The sequence below is a fragment of the Trachinotus anak genome, unplaced genomic scaffold, assembly GCF_046630095.1.
Source record: "Trachinotus anak isolate AG129_WGS33_773 ecotype Australia unplaced genomic scaffold, CSIRO_AGI_Tana_v1 ptg000011l, whole genome shotgun sequence".
NCBI classification, from domain to species: Eukaryota; Metazoa; Chordata; class Actinopteri; order Carangiformes; family Carangidae; genus Trachinotus; species Trachinotus anak.
Window position 1 is genome coordinate 196659 of NW_027273862.1, and position 20129 is coordinate 216787.

At 41.4% G+C, this 20129-nt stretch overlaps 2 protein-coding genes across 5 annotated transcripts in view; one reads left to right on the forward strand and one right to left on the reverse strand.

Annotated features, from left to right (window-relative positions):
• Nucleotides 1-2256: 2256 nt before the first annotated feature.
• mesd (mesoderm development LRP chaperone) lies at nucleotides 2257-6344 on the forward strand. The gene is made up of 3 exons (XM_071489635.1): nucleotides 2257-2438; nucleotides 4220-4452; nucleotides 5494-6344. The coding sequence occupies exons 1-3, from the start codon at nucleotides 2283-2285 to the stop codon at nucleotides 5756-5758; spliced, it is 654 nt and encodes a 217-aa protein (XP_071345736.1). The 5' UTR covers nucleotides 2257-2282; the 3' UTR covers nucleotides 5759-6344.
• Nucleotides 6345-11285: 4941 nt separating this feature from the next.
• LOC139628189 (cell migration-inducing and hyaluronan-binding protein-like) overlaps nucleotides 11286-20129 on the reverse strand; it is a 187424-nt gene continuing 178580 nt past the window's right edge. For 3 of the 4 annotated variants that reach the window (XM_071489626.1, XM_071489627.1, XM_071489628.1), the window contains one exon: nucleotides 11286-14933. In XM_071489626.1, the coding sequence (XP_071345727.1) occupies nucleotides 14806-14933 (128 nt within the window). In that variant the 3' untranslated portion in view covers nucleotides 11286-14805. The remainder of the gene's footprint in view (nucleotides 14934-20129) is intronic. The other variant, XR_011692707.1, reaches the window with a different exon arrangement.

Consider the following 20129-nt stretch of genomic DNA (forward strand, 5'->3'; position numbering starts at 1 on the left):
AAGCTCCTTAATTTTAACCTGGTTAAAATTATAGTTCCACATACTATCTCATATGTAGACCTCAGTATATGAGGTTCCATGTGTCTGAAACCACCAACATAGGTGTGCTACACATCACTACCAGTTTACAGCACAGGAAAGTCACGACCAACGACCACGATCAACACCAGATTTAAAACTCCAGTATACTACAAAATGCAGAGGCTTGATCAGCATTGTATGAACTCCTTTGGCAAAGGCTTGAATGTGATAGATGTTCATTTATATTTAAGAGTCCTACACTCCAGCTTTAAATCAGTTAATTAGGATTTATCAAGTAAATATAGTAAACATTTGCTGGTTCCAGCTACTCAGATGTGAAGATTTATTTTCTTTTGTCTGTTGTATAACACTGTAAATCAAACCTTTGTGGGTTTCAGTGTGTCAATTTCATGAATTTCAATTCAATTCAATTTTTATTTATATAGTATGGAATGATAAGATACATTATTATACATTACAGTGTAAGTATTCAATATTAAATTTTGACCATATATTTATATATTTGAATAATTCTGTTCCAAAATTTGATACCAGTCTCTTCCAAAATTATGTTAAACACAGAAATAAATCAGTTCAATAATGTCTTCCAGATGCTGTATTTTATACGTAAGGAATAATGAAACATAGGAATGTTGCATGGTAACAAAACCTCTTTTCCTCTTAGTAGGAGGTTGTGATGAACACAGTGTGAGTGCTGTTGTCCTGTCAGTGGGACTTGCAGCTGCACAGGGCACTGTGCCATTGGGTGGAGTCGGCAAAAGAGGAAACAGCTCTACAGTTTGTGTCAGCTAGGCTGATCTCCGATCTCCATGACCCCATGAACCCTATAGCATTCATACGCTTTGTTTTTGTCTCGGTAATCTGTTCACATTCTCACTGAGGGAAAATAATTGTTAATTTACATTAAATTCAGGATCCTATAAATAGAGTTACAGTAAGAATGTATTAGTCTAACACTGGCCTTCATGTTATCATCCACTGCATTTCCTGCTTCTGAACATGGATGGATTGTGGGCAAATGAAGAACCCATTAAATTTTGGTGTGGATCCGGTTAAAGGGACATATCCAGGAATCTTTATTATCACTTTCCCTATCATTGCAAGGACATTTTTTGACATTTCATCAATTTCTCAGGACATAATGTTTGGTTCTTATGACTTACTATCTTTTATGACAAATAAATCATTTATGTTATCTGCTTCCTTTTTCCTTTTTATTTTTCTATTATAACAGCTAGACAGTTTTCAATGCTTAAAAACTATGAAAGGGTATTTTCTCATTCTAAATTGTCAGCAAATCCCATGTGCAAACCCAAACCAACCATGAACTGATCCCTCTAACAAGCATTGTCTGTGTATCCAAAAGCCTGATATAGGCTACAAGTTCTTATTCCTGTGTCAAAATGCATAAACCATTGTTGTCCAAAAACTATTAATAACACATCGGTAGGCTGTGCTGCTACACTATGTGACATCTTCCTTCACTGTTATTAACACACACTCTGTCAGAGAACTGAGAGATGTGATGGTTTGTGAGAACAAACACATCACTGGATTTGATCTTTTCAGACTCATCTTAAAAAAATCATTAAAAACAGACTATACTTGATCTTGAAATCTAGGATCAAAGGGGAACAAACATAAATAATAAGTATTTTAATGTTAAAAGGACAAAACCCCAGTTTTGTACTTGTGATGCCATTACTTTGGGTTGTCAGCTCATGTGTCCATAGTGGCAGTGAAAAGTGTGTACACAGCAAAAACCTGACAGCAACAAAACTGGCTGATGTTTGGGAACTTCCAACCAACAACTCGTGAGACTGTCCTTACGGTGATGCAAAGTTTATTTGTTTGGTCTTTCATCATTTTAATCTCCTCCTCTGTCCTCTGCATCGTTGCTCCACTGGTCTTTAGCTCACAATTCATGAATTCTGCAACAAGTGGCTGTATTTTCTTTGGATTCTAACTCAGAGGGGCGTAAACCCAGAATCGCCACTTGCAGCTTTATTTATTTATTTATTAGTTTCTGTCCAATTGGCTTAAATTGAACATCGGTTTATTATTCAGGCTAATGCTATTATTATTAACCACTGAGGCAGAAATTTGAATAATTCTAGCTTTATTTTGAAATTTCCTCACATGGTGTGCGCACCGTCGGTCGGCTTTTCACAGCTCTGACACGCCTCTCGGTCTTGTGACCGGTAGTCTCCACAGCCTATCAGAACACACCATCTGTAAACATGGCGCCTGACTTCAGGTGGAGTTGTCTGGTGCTTGTGCTCTGCACTTATTTGCTTTGTATTTTAGCGACTGTCGGCGGAGATAAGACCAAGAAGAAGAAGGATATTCGAGACTACAATGATGCAGATATGGCGCGGCTCTTGGAACAATGGGAGGTAGGTTATCGTGTTGGTTCTCATTTAGCCAGCCTGCAGACATTAGCTACTAGCCTAGCAAGGGTACAGTCAACCCTGTCCTCTGTAGGCATATCATTGGCCTGGCATGCATCATCACCAACATGGAACTCATGACGGTGTCTCCAGCAACAGTTAATCTGTTCTTTTACTTTACCATTTAGTTCTGTGTCTGTTTCCGGTGAGAAAAGTATCCTCTGCTTTAGTAAACGTCGCTCTACCACATTGTTGCACAAGTAAAAGAGTTGCTATCTGTTACCACTAGATCTTGCGGTTACTGATGTTGGCCGGCTCTGTCTCTCCTCTAAATAACTGCAATATACGTGGGTTTCCTTAAAAAAGAAACTGTTTTTACCAAATGTAATTTTCCTCCAGATCTGGATTGGAAGAAATAATATTCTAAATTTATGATTGTAAATAAGATCAAGGAAGTGACCTTTAAAATGATTCATCGCATTTATCCCTCCAAAGTCTTTCTACAAAGATATAAAAAAGACATTAATACAGACTGCACTTTATCATCTGGCTCCAGAAGAGCTCAGTCATTTGTTTTGGTCATGTCCTCACTCCTGTGTTTTTTGGCAGGATGTATGTGCTTTCATCTCTCAACATGTTGACTGTGACCACTCACTCTCTTATGAGAATGTATTGTTTGGCTTTTTTACTTACTCTCCTTCTAAAACAAAACAATTCTATATTATTAATTTGATCCTCTTACTTGCAAAATCTCACATACACAAATCTAAATCTTCTATCCATAAACCATCTCTCGTCATTTTTGAACAAGAAATCAAATACGTTAACTCAATCAAAAAAATCCCAAAACAAAAAAGCTATTCAAGCAACTTTGTTCTTTTGTATTCTTTGTTCTTGTTGGTGCTGTTTCTGTATGTTGTGTGATTCCAAATGTCAATAAAGCTTTGGGAAAGAAAAAGAAAAAAGAGTTGCTATCAGCAAAATGTCATGTTCAGAAGAGTCAACTGTAACAGTAAGAGTAATTGGGCAGAAGAAAGCCTATGTAAGTGTTACATTGTTGCATATTTCTGCACTGGCCTTTTGTAACCGATATATTAGTGTCTTATCAGCGTTTTTTTTTTAAATAAATTATTATTTTTTCTTCCACATTTCTCAATATTGAGTTAACTTGAAAGCTGTTGATACAGTAGCACAGTGGCAGTTTATGTAGACCAAGCTTAATGATTTAAGACAGAATGTCTTAATTGTCCACATCTTTCAAACTCAACCACCAACAAAACTTAGTTTTCAAATACATTTACAAACTATTTTTAAACCAATGTCATTTTTAGATCAAAACCCAACAAAACAGTCCACACAGCTCTGGAATGATGTATGATTTTACCTATTTGAAATAGTAAAAAAGAAAAAAAAAGTCGTGCCTATGTTGATTCTGGTGGTGGGCTGCCACAAATAGATCAGTGTATGGGAAACACTGGGTAGAAATATGATGTAGCATTAAATGTTTATTATATTATTATAACACAGTAAGTTGACTTTCCACAACTGGACTGTATTTATTAAAAGTCAAAGAGTGGTATATAATGAGGTAGAAAAGTTGTTGAGTAACACAGTTCTTTATGAGCTCTCAGCTGTAGTATCACAATATTTAGAAAAGGGTTTTACTCAGCACCTTTAGCCATATGAAGAGTGAGACCGTGGCAATTGGGCACCAGTGTTACATCATGTCCTGGCCACTTGAACCTTTCATGATTCACTATGCATCATTTCTCCTTTCTGTTTCGCAGAAGGATGATGACATTGAGGAAGGTGACCTCCCGGAACACAGGAGGTCTCCTCCTCCCATTGATTTTTCCAAGGTGGATGCCTCTAAGCCAGAGGATCTCCTCAAGATGTCCAAGAAGGGCCGGACTTTGATGGTTTTTGCTACAGTGTCAGGGGACCCCACTGAGAAGGAGACAGAGGAGATCACAGGCCTGTGGCAGGGCAGCCTCTTCAACGCCAACTTTGATGTTCAGAGGTAGTTACTCACTATACTTATTAAACATTAACAAGACAGTAGATTTATTTTTCATTAACTTGGCTGTGCATGAGCAAAGCCTGATGAGGTTTTAGCGCTGACCTCCTGTTTGTGCTGAGAAAAGGGTTGAAGCATTAAACAGTGTGACGACAGTGACAACTGGTGGTTTGAAGAAACTATAGCAGCTGCTCAAGACAAGCTGAAGCACTGACACAACATCCAGCTGTGGATTCAGTCTCACTTATTAGCTTTGTCTAGAGCTTTCAACCACATCTCAAGGTCTTCATCGACTCATGGTGTTTATTGATTTGTATCATTCATATATTTTTAAGTGTTTACAACTTTTAGTTGATTTTTGTTTCAACTAACGGACTCCTTCAGAAAAGGTCCCTATTAAAAAAAGGATTTTTACTTGTGTTTCCTGTTAGAGCAGCTGATATCAGCACAGCACAGTGTTTTCTCTGCAGGTGAAAATATGTCTAGTAGTGTATTTGAATTAGAATAAACTAGAATTTAATTAAATTCATTAGTATAAATAAGAAAGCAATTTATTTTAATGAAAAAGTGTTCATCTTTATATCTCTGCACTAACATTGTATGGATGAGTTTTTTTTACCCATCAACCCCTTTATTTTTATTTTTTATTTAAAATTCTAACAGTTACATTTTTGATATGTTTTTAAAATGTGTATTTTTTTACAGCTTACAATTTATATGAAAGGTAGAACTGAAAAGGGAAATTTCTCCTGACCATTTCATCCCTTTTTTTTCAATGTAATTTATTGATTCACTCTCACTCAACCGATCATTCTCACAAACATTGCACAAGCAGAGGTCTTTCCTCAGTTATCACCATATTTCAAATACGTGCTCTTCTCATTCCAACATTGTGTGTCATAGGAACATCATAAGTAACTTAGTTTAGTGATTTATTTTATTAATTAGGCCATCATGTAGTCACTAAAAACAACAACAATACATTACAATGGAGGGTATTCTATAGTAATAAATCGTAACTGGTGTGATCCATCTGTCCTGCAGGTTTGTGGTGGGTTCCAACAGGGTGATCTTCATGCTGCGGGACGGCAGTCTGGCCTGGGAGGTCAAAGACTTTCTTGTGGCCCAGGAACGCTGCATGGACGTCACAGTGGAGGGACAGGTGTTTCCTGGGAAAGCTGCCAAGGAGGACGATGCCAAATATAACCAGCAGAATGAAGTCAATGCCAAGAAGAACAAGAAGAAGACGGAGAGCAAGAAGCCAGACTTTGAGGGGAACAGTGCCAGCCATCCGAAAAAGGAGCTTTGATGGAATAACGCAGAGGGAAATGAAGTGTCACAGGTCCTTAGACGCGCTTATTCTTAAGACCAAGATCTGTGAGCAGCAGACTTATGAGGGCTGCAGGACCATGTGGTTCGGAGTCAGTGGTACAAGTGAATTCATTAATCCCTGCGCGGTGCATTAGCCTTGAATGATGAGCTGGTATCAGAGATTTACTGTCTATTCTTCATCTCTCCCTCTGTGGAACAGCAAGTCAATTCTTGAAATAGCCTGTCACCGAGTGGTTTAAAAATCAGTTGTAATGTCAGCGTTGACTGGTTTAGCTATTTTCTGTTAGATTATTATCAAATCAAAATCAATGCATGCACATCTTGTTTAAAAGATACTCAAGGTAAGCATCATTAAACTTATTTTTTTTCTGTGCCTAGAGCCATGTTGGTTACAGGAAGTGGTTTTCCTGTCACAGATATGGAGTTATCCATCACACCTTCAGGTCCTGGTCTGTTAGATCTTCACATTCAGAAGCACTTCCAGATTTGATGCAAAAGTAGCACCCACATTTCCTGTTAGATTTTTCACTGAATAAGAAAATAAACATTTTTTTAAATAATCACTTGAGCTTCATCTTCATGGCTGAGGTTTGAATGTTTGAACCGTGTGTTCTGTAACTCCATCGTGGCAGTTCTCATCCTGCTAGTCTTCACTTTTGTTTCCAGACATTGACTTTATTGTAATGGCCAATATGCTACACTCAGTGTAGTCTGAACATCATTGTGCTTCACTTCCCAGACTAAATAATATAGTTCCATGAGAGAAGCGTGCAGGTAGAAATGCACAAAACAGAAGAAAATGGAAAATGAGGATTTGGTCAAAAGTATCTGCAGCGCTGCCTACATGCTGTTTCTCACAGTTTGAGCTTTACTTACAATTAAGGGAAATCTTTCAGACGAAAGTGTTTCCAACACCAGCTGGCAACAGTGTGTGTTGGTCTGTTTCCTGGTTCAGCATGACACACATGCTCCAAGAAGTGGTTTTCCAAGTTTGGTGTTGACTCTACAGCTCAACCCCATCCAACACCTTTCAGATGAACTGGAACACAGACTGAGAGCCAAGGAGCCAGTTTCTTCCCTCTCACATATAGTTTAGCAGGGTTCACTTACCAAAACAAGCAGTCTGCATGACCATGTCAGGACCCTGTAGGACACATCCACTGAGACACTGTCATGTGAGCAGTGCTTGCAGATCGCTTTAGTGAAACTGGCCCCGGACCTGATGTACTTATGGCTGAATGGGAACAAATCCATGACACCAGCAGAGTGGAGCTTATTAATACCCATGGTGTTGCATGTAGTCTATGTTTCCATATTTTTGGTATTATTCTGTGTGTCTTCAGAGGATGTCAGCACATGAGAAAAGTTTAGAAAATTATCACTAATAATTAGAATGTGATGACCAAACAGGCGAAGGCAACAGTTACTGTGTCAGATGAATGCACTGTAATTGGGGGTTTTACCACCTGAAGCAGGGGAGCCTTGTTCTGTGTGGATGTCCGGAAACAGATAAACCAAAAGCAAGCACGTAAAAATTGTTCCTACAAAATTTCATCAAAATAAACTTGATGTCACATAAAGGAACTTTTTAAACAAATCTCGATATTGGTGCAAGATACATCCTACAGATGCACTGGGATACATCAGTCCCAGTCATCATCAGTCATGTTTCCTGGGTTCATTGGGTGTTTCAGGCTTCACAACATAATACACTCTCGCCCAGGCAGCTCAGCCAGAATGGCAACATCTTTAACTTCTTCAGACCGCTGACTCATGGTCCCAGAGTGTGGCTCTGACTGAGTAGATATCTGAGTTGCATTATTGTAAATAATACTCAGCGCAAATTGGGAAACACACACAGGCACCAGTGCAAAGGGGAGATATTCAGAGAGGATGCTGACAACAAGATATGAAGTCACACATGGTCACATGGCAACCCCCCAGGGCTGCGTGCTAAGCCTCCTGCTGTACACACTCTACATGTGCGACGGTAGATGATTCTACAGTTATCAGGCTAATCACTGATGGCCTGGTGTCATGACAATAGCCTTGCCCTGAGTGCTGACAAAGACGAAAGACCTGATTAATGACCCAAGGAGATGAAAAGAGCAATACACACCACTATACAAAGGTGAGACAGAAGTAGAGAGGGTGAAAACCTTCGAATTCCTCAGCACTTACATCAGCGAAGACCTCACCTGGTCTCACAGCACACATCAAATTATCAAGAAGTCCCAACAGCGACTGTGCTTCCTGAGAAGACTGAAGACATTTGGCATGTCACCAGCAAATCTTAGCAGTTTCTACAGGGGCACAATTGAGAGTTTCCTGACTAGTTCCATCACAGTGTGGTATGGAAACTGCACTGCTCGGGACAGGAAGGCCCTCCAGTGTGTGATTAAAATTGCACAGCTCATCTCAGTTGCGGCCTTCTCCTCACTCCAGGAAATGTACAACACAATGGTAATCAGGAGAACACGCAACATCATCAGGGACACTACACCCCTCAACACAGCCTCTTACACTCCTGCCATGAGGCAGACGCTACAGGAGTGTGAAGTCTGGGACGACAAGACTGGTAAACAGCTTCCTTCCACAGGGCATCAGGCTTGTGAATGTACACTGCACCTTCCCATCAGTCTGAATGGTTGAACCCTGGTGAACTCACACACACATACACACACACTCCTCACATATATTGCAATATTTGCAAAAAGAAATTTAATGTATGTCCAGGTGCATCAATGCACAATTCACTTTATGACTGTTATTTGCACAAAAATATACACCAACTTTGTTTACATTTATAATGTTTACATATTTACACAAGTGTGTAACAAGTGTGTAACTTGCACATCCATCTTCCACCATGACCATAAAACATTAAAGGACACAACATATAAACCTAATGGCACTAATAATGACAGAAAGAAAACTATACAAACAAGGATTTCATATTATAATTATAATACAAGTGGGTAACTGATCAAACAAGATAGTTAATGTTTCCTAAAGCTAATAGTAAATAAGTGTGGGCTACACAGTAGTCCTTTGATTATAATAGTCATAATAATAAAGACAGTGTGGATGTCTCTAGTGTCTGTTACCTTGGTGATAGCATGGTCACTCGAAAGATATTATCTTTAAATCTATATGTTACATCTCAGCAGTCATAGAGGATAGAAGATCAGGGATTGGCTTATTACACAAACACATCAAATTACAGAATAGTTGGATAGTTGGTTTTATAATTTTACTTAGATCTGTGTCTGTGAAGAGTGACATCCTGGTGCCTAGTGAGGATTGGAATGTGGCCAGTAGCCTAATTTATGATTATGTTATCTAAAGAGGGACAGAGGAAGAACAGGAAGCCTTAGTGTGTGTGTGTGTGTGTATTCATGTGTGTGTATTTTTGGTATTATTTTTCCTATATCAGTCACAATCAAATAACAATTCAGTCTTACTGTTACCAATTTGGAGAGTCTGGTTGTTTACTCCAATCTTGTGTGCATTCATTGATCCTCTGAAGGTGAACCTTTGGCCAATGGTGTGGGTGCATGTGTCTCTGTGACCTGCTAAAAGCTGGTCTGTTTGTGGGGGAGGGGTTCTTTGTCTCTGTTTCCTATCAATTTGATAATTTGATGGTGGGGAGAGTAAGAAAGTGTCAATTTCTCATCCATAACTCTGCTTTCCTCACTTTGACCTTCTTTGAATGGCTGGGTATGCCTGTTACAGTGTCCCTGTGGTGGTATCAACTATGCATATTGCTATTGTAGGACTTGTGCCATGTGCCATGGAGGTGTTATTTCATGTAATTTATTTTCTGACCTGCTCTTGGTGACTTTCCTAAGAAAACTGGAATGATGTTAAGAACAGCGGCAGTCCACTTCACTCAGACCTGTCATGTGAATGCACCACAGAGAGGTGGAGACATAAACCAGCTGTTGTTGCAGAGGGAACGTTATTGGCAGATGTAGACCTTCTAGTTTTTGCCTAAACATCTTTCTTCATGTATAAAAAGGTTTTTGTTGTCTTGGTACTGCAACACCTCCAAAACATTTCATTCAATGTTTTGAATTTCCACTACCCTTATACAGTAATATCCGTATTAACATCGTTAAGGTGCTGGCAGTGCAGCACAGTTTAGAAATGGTATCCACTACTGTATAATAATGTGTTGACACTACTGCCACACCCTTATCATTTTTTGGTGGTCCAGTACTCTTTGGTATGTTCAGTATTTGTATATATTTGTGTAGATTTCACTGTAAAGATGGATCCTTTTAAATGCCTATGTAGCATTGTACTTATTTTCTTTGTGTTTTAAGATTGATCTGGGTTTTGTGTGACATGTATAGGGTGTTTTCATATGCATACTAGTAGTCAAGTAACCCATCACTGTCTGCTGGGGAAGACTGTTTGTACTGTATCCTTAAGGTCTAACAAACATGTCAAGTGTATTTCTTTCCTCATGAAACAATTGCAAGTACGTCCATGTTTACTCTTCTTCTTTCCTGCCTTTGCTGGTGCATTGCGACATATTAACATACAGTGTATTTACTTAAGTGTATTTACCTTATGTATGACATACATTGTGCAGGAGGTGTGGTTTTGGGGGTTGGATTTAATTTTTGTTTAAACTTTAACAGGCAACACAGCCGATTGCAGTTGACCACTGTTTCAACCGAAAAATTGATGAAAAAGTAATCCCTTGTTTTTCCAGAACTGTACAATAACGAATTGGTCTCATATCAGATAGGTAATATCAGCAGATGCTGCTGCCAGGTTTGTTTAAAAAACATGGTGAGGCTAAGCACTACAGCTTAATACAGTCCCACTAGGGGAGTGGTAGACACTGCAGCACAAGAATGTAACGCTTTTACTGCTACTTGTTTATTAGTGTGTGTTCTTGTGCACAAGATGAGTGAAAAACCATCTCAGTGTAATTTTCTCTCTCAGGTTTCTGGAGCTCTGGCAAAAACAGGTTGGTTTCTAAGTGATTGAATAAAAACATTCAATCTAACGTAAACACTCAGGGAAACCGAATCCTTCAAGGTTGGATGGTGGGTCCAGGTGGGCGGGGCTTGGGGCATGGCTCTGAGAGCAGTGACTGCTTTGTTGTGACATCACAAAGTTCCAGAAGTTCTGACGGCTGGTTTTAAGGCTCAGTTTCTGAATACAGGCTGTGTGCATTTCTCTGTGGACTGAGGCTTTGATACTTTCACAGTATTAATATAGAACCTAGACCTGATCTATAATAGAAAACACATGGACGTCTACCTTTATACAATTTGGGAAATTTCAATCAGTTTGTCAAAATCTTCTAGATGCAGCAGCCCACAGTGCTGGTCAGGCTCATCACTGACTTCCATGCAGTGCTGGGAATATAGATGATAGTGGAAATGACACTTTGTGTTTGAAAAAGTCAGAATAATACAGTGTTTTCAAGAAGACTGGATGTTGCTTTTTTTTTGTCCTGACAGTGACACAGTGACCTTCTCACAAACTGTTCATCATCATTTATTTCTGTACAAAAGTCCTCAAAGAAATTCATAGTCAGCACTTTACAAGCCCAAGCCACATATACAACACATCCATTTGATGTACAGTTAAAACAAGCCAACTATACCATATGAGTCATATGCATGTATGCTGAGTGTCTGGTACAAATCTTTTAAAAGTGTAGCGATAATGTTTCATCATACATACAGTATACATACAGGACAGTAATAACATTACAACTCAAAAGATGTCCCTTGTAGATTTTGTCTGTACAATAAATAAGTATAAAATATATCTCTTGGCAATCTGTGGGTTTTTAAAAACACAATAAACATACAAAACACTAAATTACTGCTACAACATCCGAAAAAAGACCAGCTATTTCGGTAAAGGGAGGGGAAATCCTTTTTCTCACCAGATTGGAACAAAGAATTCTGTGATTTTGAAATGGGGAAATTGCACATTTAAAAACTCCCTGATTTAGAATTCACAAGATAATTTCATCTTTTATATTGTTACGGGTTACTTGCTGGTTTACTCCAAAAACACAGACAAATGGATCACAGACACTGATGTGAAAGAAAATGAGAGGAAAACATCACAATATCAAGTGGGCAGTCAACAACCAAATGAGGAATGTCTGTTTTTTTTCTTTTATTCTTCTCTTTTCTCTCTTTGAACAGTTCAGTCAAACACAGCAGGAGTAAAACCACTCAAAACCACTCTGTCACATGTCACAGAAACTGCAGGGTAGGGATGATATATGCTTATTATACATGTTTTTGATTAGCTTGCTCACACCGTCTATGTATTTGCTCCTGCTGTTCATTTAGAAGCAACCATGGTTGACACTGTGGAGGTTTACTGGGCCTTAGTCAATCACATAAATATCACACAACCAGGCCAGAAGATAAAAATGACTGTTAAATGATCAATGTAAAAGTGAATAATCTCATATCTCAAGTTTCTTTCTAAATGCAGGTGATTGTGAGACAGTAAACTGACCAACCCAGTCTCCTACCAACTACCATCACACACAACTCTTTGTAATAACAATTTACATTTACTTCAGAGTTCCAATGCAGGAAGCAATGTAAAAACACTCAGAGAAAGTGAATAGTTCAAATGAACTGTGGTGCATTTACCTGTTTGTTTGACTGCTGTGAAAACTGTAAAATCAACTTTGGTCCAGACTGGACTGAACCTGTTTGAAAAGCTGAGTCTTAGTCAAACTGCTTCTCTTTTTAACATAAAGACTAAACTTTCAAGTGAATTTCTTGACCCTGACCATGGACAGATGAGACCCCTGGGCATGAAAAGATGTGAAAGGCCTCTGACCCCTCCAACATAGGAGAGAGACACAGAGACTCAAAGAAAAATCACAAATCATCCATTTGTAGTCCTTTTGGGTTTCAGTAACAACACAGAAAAAAACTGACTTGGAGATGTTGTTCGTCATGATTTTGTGTCTCTTTGTGGTCTTTTGTATTTCTTTGTGGTGATTTTGCATCTCTTTGTAGTTTTGCATAACCGTGTCTTGTTGTGCTTTTTTGTGTCCATTTATGGTCATTTTGTGGTTGTTTGATCGACTTTACAACAAAAAATACTGTTGTAATATGATAAGTAACTGATGATGCACTGATAACTTGGGGGTGGTCAGCCCACATAATGACCCTCACATTCTCTTATCATGCAGAGCTAAACCATGTGCTATAGATACAGGCCCAAGTGCTCCTACTTCTCCTGGCTTCAGGGGTGTGCCCTGGTTTCTCAATTCCAGGTGAAGTTGCTCTGTTTGTTATTGGCTGCTCATAACAGTTCTTCAATGGAATCACTGGAGCTAGTAAAGAAATCTGGTCTGGAGGTGTTTCAGGCACATCCAACAGGGAGGGGGCACCACAATGTATGTATCCCATCTGACCTTTGGGAATACCAGAAGAGTTGAATTCTGCTACTAACGTGATCAAGACCAGAAAAGGTCAGAGTGGTAAAAGACCTGAACAATCTTTTTTGAGACTTGAGAATTCAAAGACTTCCAAAAGATCAGAATTTGAACATGTCCTTGTCCTGGCAAAGCAGCCCCTGGCTGTGTGGTCACTCATCTCATATTTAACAACTCAAACCCACAATTCTCCTATTGATCCTGTAATTGAATTGGAAAACACCCACTGGTGAGAAAACCTAATTTCTGTGTTTTAACTGGTGATGTCATTGGAGCAGGGGACACATGAAGCTCTGAAGGCATCAGAAAAAAGTGTTTGTGGGGTTGTCAGTGTTTGAAATCTCATGACCCCCCACCCTTGCAAGCATCCCTCAGTGTTTGGAGGTGAGAGAGTAGGTTGGGCTTGAACTCTCTTGCTGTCTTTTTTCATTCCTCATACAACTTCATGCAACACCATGATTTGCTTTAAATAAGGTATGCGTCATTAACCCTACTGGAATATTTATTGATTCTCTCCATGATGGGAGGCTTTGTACTGCCCCGAATCCTTCAAGGTTGGATGGTGGGTCCAGGTGGGCGGGGCCATGTGGAACAGCTACGAACACATTTGCCTTTAGATGTGTCCATGGCAGATGAACATGCTCATGGCTGAAAAAGTCATACTCGATCTGCACCACTGTGTCCAAGAGGGCCTGCAACTCAAAATATGTGACAGTTTCTGTAACTTTCCCACCTCCACACTGGTAAATCACCGGTCAGAGTATAATATCTAATTTGGGAATCTTCACACAATTCTGCCACTTTCTGTGTGTCCACATGAGCTCAAGACCATGAATGTGAACAAGCACTGACTTCATTCTGAGGAAATCCTGCTGCACTCCCTCTGTGACTCGTAACAGTCTGCAGTCCTTCAATGCTATGTCAGAACCCAGACAGTGAGATGCGTTGCTCTGAGGGGAATTTACCTCCAGGATGGAATCTGTGTGCAAAATGGAAAAGATCTAGAAGTCTTGAGTGTGATGTCATGTTAGCTGGTGCACAAAATGGATGTTTTCACAGCACAACAGTTAATGGTTAGCTGACCAAATCCAACAGTTACTTTAGCTGGCAAGCTAAGATTATGTAAACATAACATTAGTGACAAAATGACTGTGCAGTCAGAAACAGAAACAGAACCAATATCATATTCATATCTGTGGAGCCAACCACATTTCTACAAACACCATTGGTTTCTTTAGAGCCATTGTTGCTTAAGAGTTGAAGACCTCCAATATGGCTGCCACAGGGTGTGTTGTCACTTTAAAGCAGTTTGCTGATAGTGGGTCATAAGCAGAGCTGGCTCTGGGAACAGGGTTTCCCTTTTCAGCACACTGACTCACATCATTTTTTCTGACCGCCAAACCAAGAAAAAAACACCACTTGAAACTGGACCAATGGCTTGGACCAACTGACTCTTCAGCGCCGGCAGTGTGTGTATGTATTAGTGTGTGTTGGCACGTGTGCATTTTTTCAGGGGGTCTGTGTGTCAGTATCTGGGGGCTACAAGGTCTCTTGGATTTCTTCCCCATTCTGTCTGTCACTCATAGTTTTATCTTGTGCACCACAGGGACAGGCAGGACCTGATGGATCTTGGCTCGGTCTGCATCCACCTCCAGATGGACCCATTCAGGGTGGAAGGAGCCCTTGAACCCCACGAACGCCACCTTATCTGCAGGAAGGCCACATGACATTAAAGTGAAGAGAAATAATCTGAGCATCAGGTTGTTTTTCAGCAATTCACAGAGGCACCATGTGAGGCTGCTCCAACTCTGAACAGCCTCTGGTTCTTCACACTGGGAGTAGGGGGCTACTGTTCCTGTTACTGCTTGTATCACACCACATACATTGTACACACTGGTTACTGCAAACATGTTGCTTTTCCTATAGTTTTACAATTTTCATTACCCCTTGTGACTCAGGTACAGGTACAGATAAGCTTGTATATGGAAGGTTTTGTGCATTTTATAACTTAAAGCATGACACTTTCCTCAGTGTTTCTATAAACAATGAAGTTTATTTTCAGATGTGGAGGCATTTCAGATTTGACCCCTGGGACAGGGCAGAGGGTGACCAAATTTCAGGCTGTCAATTTTTTCCACTTTTTACAGGCATGAAGCTAGTATATATCATTAATGCTTTATTTTTATGCCTGTATTACATGTAGATTGCTCAGCACTGAATTCCTAATGGGTGTTTCTCAGAGAGGACCATTATGTCACAAACATGTACTGCCACCTGGAGTAATGAGTGTGGTCCAGAGCAAACTAGCATGCTAGCTTCTGATTAGAATGTTTGTTTGTGCTAGCTTGCTACATAATGTCTTTTGATTCTTTTAACCTTTTTAAAATTGTAAGTTGTTAAATTACTGGTCCAGTTGAGTTGTTTGGATGATTGGAGCATAAACACTGGAGTTGTTTCTCCACTGGAGAAACAACTCCAGTGGATTTTTTTCCTACTTTTCTCGACTCATCTGTGGGATTATTGGACATTTTGGTCAGAGGTCACTGACCGTTGCTCTCGCAGTGAAACGCCGGAGGAGAGGAAAACGTGCCGGTGCGCTTGCGCGTCTCCGCCGGCGCGCACTCCGCACACCGCTCCCAGGTATCTTTCTCTCCAACGTGCGTTCACTGCCCAACAAACTGGATGAACTTCAGCTACTGGTGCAGAAGAACAGAGACTTTTCCTCATCTGCCGTTCTGTGCTTCACGGAGACGTGGCTGTGTGGATCGATTCCGGACTCTGCGCTGGAGCTGGCCGGCTTCCAGCTCTTCAGAGCGGATCGCGACACAGAGCTGTCCGGCAAAACCAAAGGTGGAGGAATCTGCTTTTATGCTAACAGTGGCTGGTGCAGAGACGTGACAGTGATCCTGCAGCACTGTTCTCCTGACCTGGAGACTTTCATCATAAACTGCAGGCCCTTCTACTCCCCCCGTGAGTTCACCTCATTCATCCTGGTCGGTGTTTACATCCCACCCCAGGCCACAGCAGATACTGTGTGTGGAGCGGACCAACCCGGACTCCGTAGTTATTGTCCTTGGTGACTTTAACAAAGGTGACCTCAACCACAAACTGCCCAAATACAGACAGTCTGTTAATTGCCCGACCAGAGAGGGGAACACTCTGGACCACTGTTACACCACAATCAGTGGTGCTTATCCCGCCGTCCCCCGGGCTGCACTGGGCCACTCTGACCATGTCATGGTCCACCTGATTCCCACATACAGGCAGAAACTAAAACTGTGTAAACCTGTTGTGAGGACATCGAAGCAGTGGAGCAGTGAAGCCATAGAGGATCTGCGGGCATGTTTGGACCGCACTGACTGGGAGGTGTTCAGGACTGCTTCCAACAGTCTGGATGAGTTCACAGAGGCTGTGACGTCATACATCAGCTTCTGTGAGGACTGCTGTATCCCATCATGCACCAGGGTGAGTTATAACAATGACAAACCCTGGTTCACAGCTAAGCTCAGTCAGCTCAGGAGGCAAAAGGAGGAAGCTTTCAGGAGTGGGGACAGGGACAGGTTTAAAGAGTCCAAGTACAGGTTTAGCAAAGCGGTGAGAGAAGCTAAATGACTGTACTCTGAGAAACTTCAGCTCCAGTTCTCAACCAATGACTCTGCTTCTGTCTGGAAAGGGCTCAGAAAGATCACAAACTACAAACCTAAACCCCCCCACTCCATTAACGACTTCCGTCTGGCCAATGATCTGAATGAGTTCTACTGCCGCTTTGAAAGACAGTGGGACAAGCCTGACACTAACCTCCACATCAGAGCCACATCAGAACCCCCCTCCTCCCCTACCAAAGGAACGTCTCTCTCTATCCTGGAGAGAGATGTCAGCAGGCTTTTTAAGAAGCAGAACCCCCGCAAAGCAGCCGGTCCTGACTCTGTCTCTCCATCATCCCTGAAGCACTGTGCTGATCAGCTGTCTCCAGTGTTCACGGACATCTTCAACACCTCACTGGAGACCTGCCACGTGCCAGCCTGCTTCAAATCCTCCACCATCCTGTCCCCCTGTCCCCAAAAAACCAAGGCCCACAGGACTAAATGACTACAGACCCATTGCCCTGACCTCTGTGGTCATGAAATCATTTGAGCGCCTTGTCCTGTCCCATCTCAAATCCATCACTGACCCACTCCTGGACCCCCTGCAGTTCGCCTACAGAGCCAACAGGTCTGTAGACGACGCCGTCAACATGGCTCTCCACTTCATCCTCCAGCACCTGGACTCCTCAGGGACCTATGCCAGGATCCTGTTTGTGGACTTCAGCTCTGCCTTCAACACCATCATCCCGGCTCTGCTGCAGGACAAGCTCTCCCAGCTGAGCGTGCCTGACTCCACCTGCAGGTGGATCACCGACTTCCTGTCTGACAGGAGGCAGCACGTGAAGCTAGGAAAGCACGTGTCTGACTCCCAGACCATCAGCACTGGATCCCCGCAAGGCTGCGTTCTTTCTCCTCTGCTCTTCTCCCTGTACACCAACACCTGCACCTCCACCCTTCAGTCTGTCAAGCTCCTGAAGTTTGCAGACGACACCACTCTCATTGGACTCATCTCTGATGGCGATGAGTCTGCCTACAGGTGGGAGACTGAGCGTCTGGTGACCTGGTGCAGGCAGAACAACCTAGAGCTAAACGCTCTGAAGACAGTGGAAATGATAGTGGACTTCAGGAAGAGCCCAGCCCCACCCACCCCCATCTCCCTGTGTGACTCCCCCGTGGCTACCGTGGAGCATTTTCGCTTCTTGGGAACCACCATCACACAGGATCTCAAATGGGAGCTGAACATCAGCTCCCTCATCAAAAAAGCTCAGCAGAGGATGTATTTCCTGAGGCAGTTGAAGAAGTTCAACCTGCCAAGGACTATGATGGTGAACTTCTACACCTCCATCATTGAGTCCATCCTCACCTCCTCCATCACCATCTGGTACGCTGCTGCCACGGAGAGGGACAATAACAGACTGCAGCGTATCATCCACTCTGCTGAGAAGGTGATTGGCTGCAATCTTCCGTCCCTCCAGGACCTGTACGCCTCAAGGACTCTGAGGCGTGCAAGGAAGATTGTAGCTGACTCCTCCCACCCTGGACACAAACTCTTTGAGACACTCCCCTCTGGCAGGAGGCTGCGGTCCTTCAGGACCAAAACCTCTCGCCACAAAAATAGCTTCTTCCCATCTGCTATTAGCCTCATCAACAAGGCTAGAGAGCCCCACTGTCACTGATCCCCCTGATCCTCAATTGCACCAATCACCAGAAAAAATTCCTTGTATGTGAAAACATACTTGGCAATAAAACTGATTCTGATTCTGATTCTGATTCAGTTCCTCTGTCCCCTAATCTAAATTGATTTTATTGATAAGTTCTCTGTTGTCAGTTGTCTCTGAGCTTTCGTCCTTGGTGATTTTAATATACACATATGCTGTATGTAACCTCACTAATAGTTTTCATCCCGTGAATCTCTTGCTGACTTCTATATCTGAGATCACCAAGCTGTTGTTTTTAATGTCCCTTTATCTCCACTCACTGCCACACCATGTGTCACTATGCTGTCACGTGTTCTCACTGCTGATTCTGCCAGGAAATTCTGTGACACTTTCTTTCCTACAGCTTCACCTCAAACTTATTTATGCAGTGACAGTGCCCTGATGGTTTGGTTGGTTAGTGATTGATTCTGTTGTGAGCGGCTCCATCCTGGATGCTGAACCTAGCCCTAAATTAGCAGAGGACCTTCTGAATTATTTTGTTAAAAAGAAAGAAAAAATTAAAAGAACATTAGGTCCCAAATTACTTCAGACACACATATCCTGTCCTCCCGCCACATTGTGTAGCACTGACTCAACCACAATTTCTCATATGAAATCCTCCCCCTAGGTTGATATTATTCCCTATAAATGCCTCAAAGACATATTCCCCTGCATCTTATCAATTATCAATGACTAATGTTTTCCCTTCTTCTTTTTAAACATGCAACTGTAAAACCCCTGTTACAAAAACCTTGTGAAACCTCTCATTCCCAGCAATTACTGACCTCTTTTAAAAATATCTTTCTTACCTAAAGTGTTAAAGATTAGTTATTGCCTCTCAGCTGGTTGCATATATGAGTGCCTACAACATTTTTGTCAACTTTCAGTTTGCCTTCAGAGCTTGACATAGAAGTGAGACAGTCTTACTTAAGGTAACAAATGACCTACTCTTTGCTGCAGATAAGAGTGAAAGGTCCATTCTCATTCTGCTAGAGCTAAGTGCAGCCTCTGACACAGTAGACCACTCCATCCTCTTAGTGTGTCTTGTTCTAAAGAGATCTGCTCTTAATTTACTATGTACCTATCTAACCTGTTTGATAGAACCCTCTCTGTTGTTGTTGAAAATTCCTCAAGCATCAATCCTGGGTCCGTTATTCTTTTCCATTTAGATGCTGCCTTTAGGTCAGATTATTAGCAAACAAATCACACAGTATCATCTTTTTAAGATATGTTTTGGGGTATTTTTTGTGCCTTTATTATTCGATAGGACAGTTTAGAGTGACAGGAAAGGGGCAGAGAGAGGGGGGATGATGCTAACGTGGTACGCGCCCTAACCACTCAGCTATCAGGTTGCCCCCAGTGCACAGTATCATTGTTATGCTGACAACACAGTTATATGTTACAGTAGCTACACTAATCATAGTACTAACAGATTTAAATTGCTGGATTTACTAAAACTTCCTTAAACAAAATGATGACATAACAGAAATTCTCGTGTCCTCCACACTCAATCTTTCAGTCAGATAGTCAGCAATTTGGGAGCCCTACCAAATAATATAAAGCTGCTAGAAATGTGTTTAGGTATTGTTTTTGATTCTATAAAGAAGATTGTTCAGTTAAAAA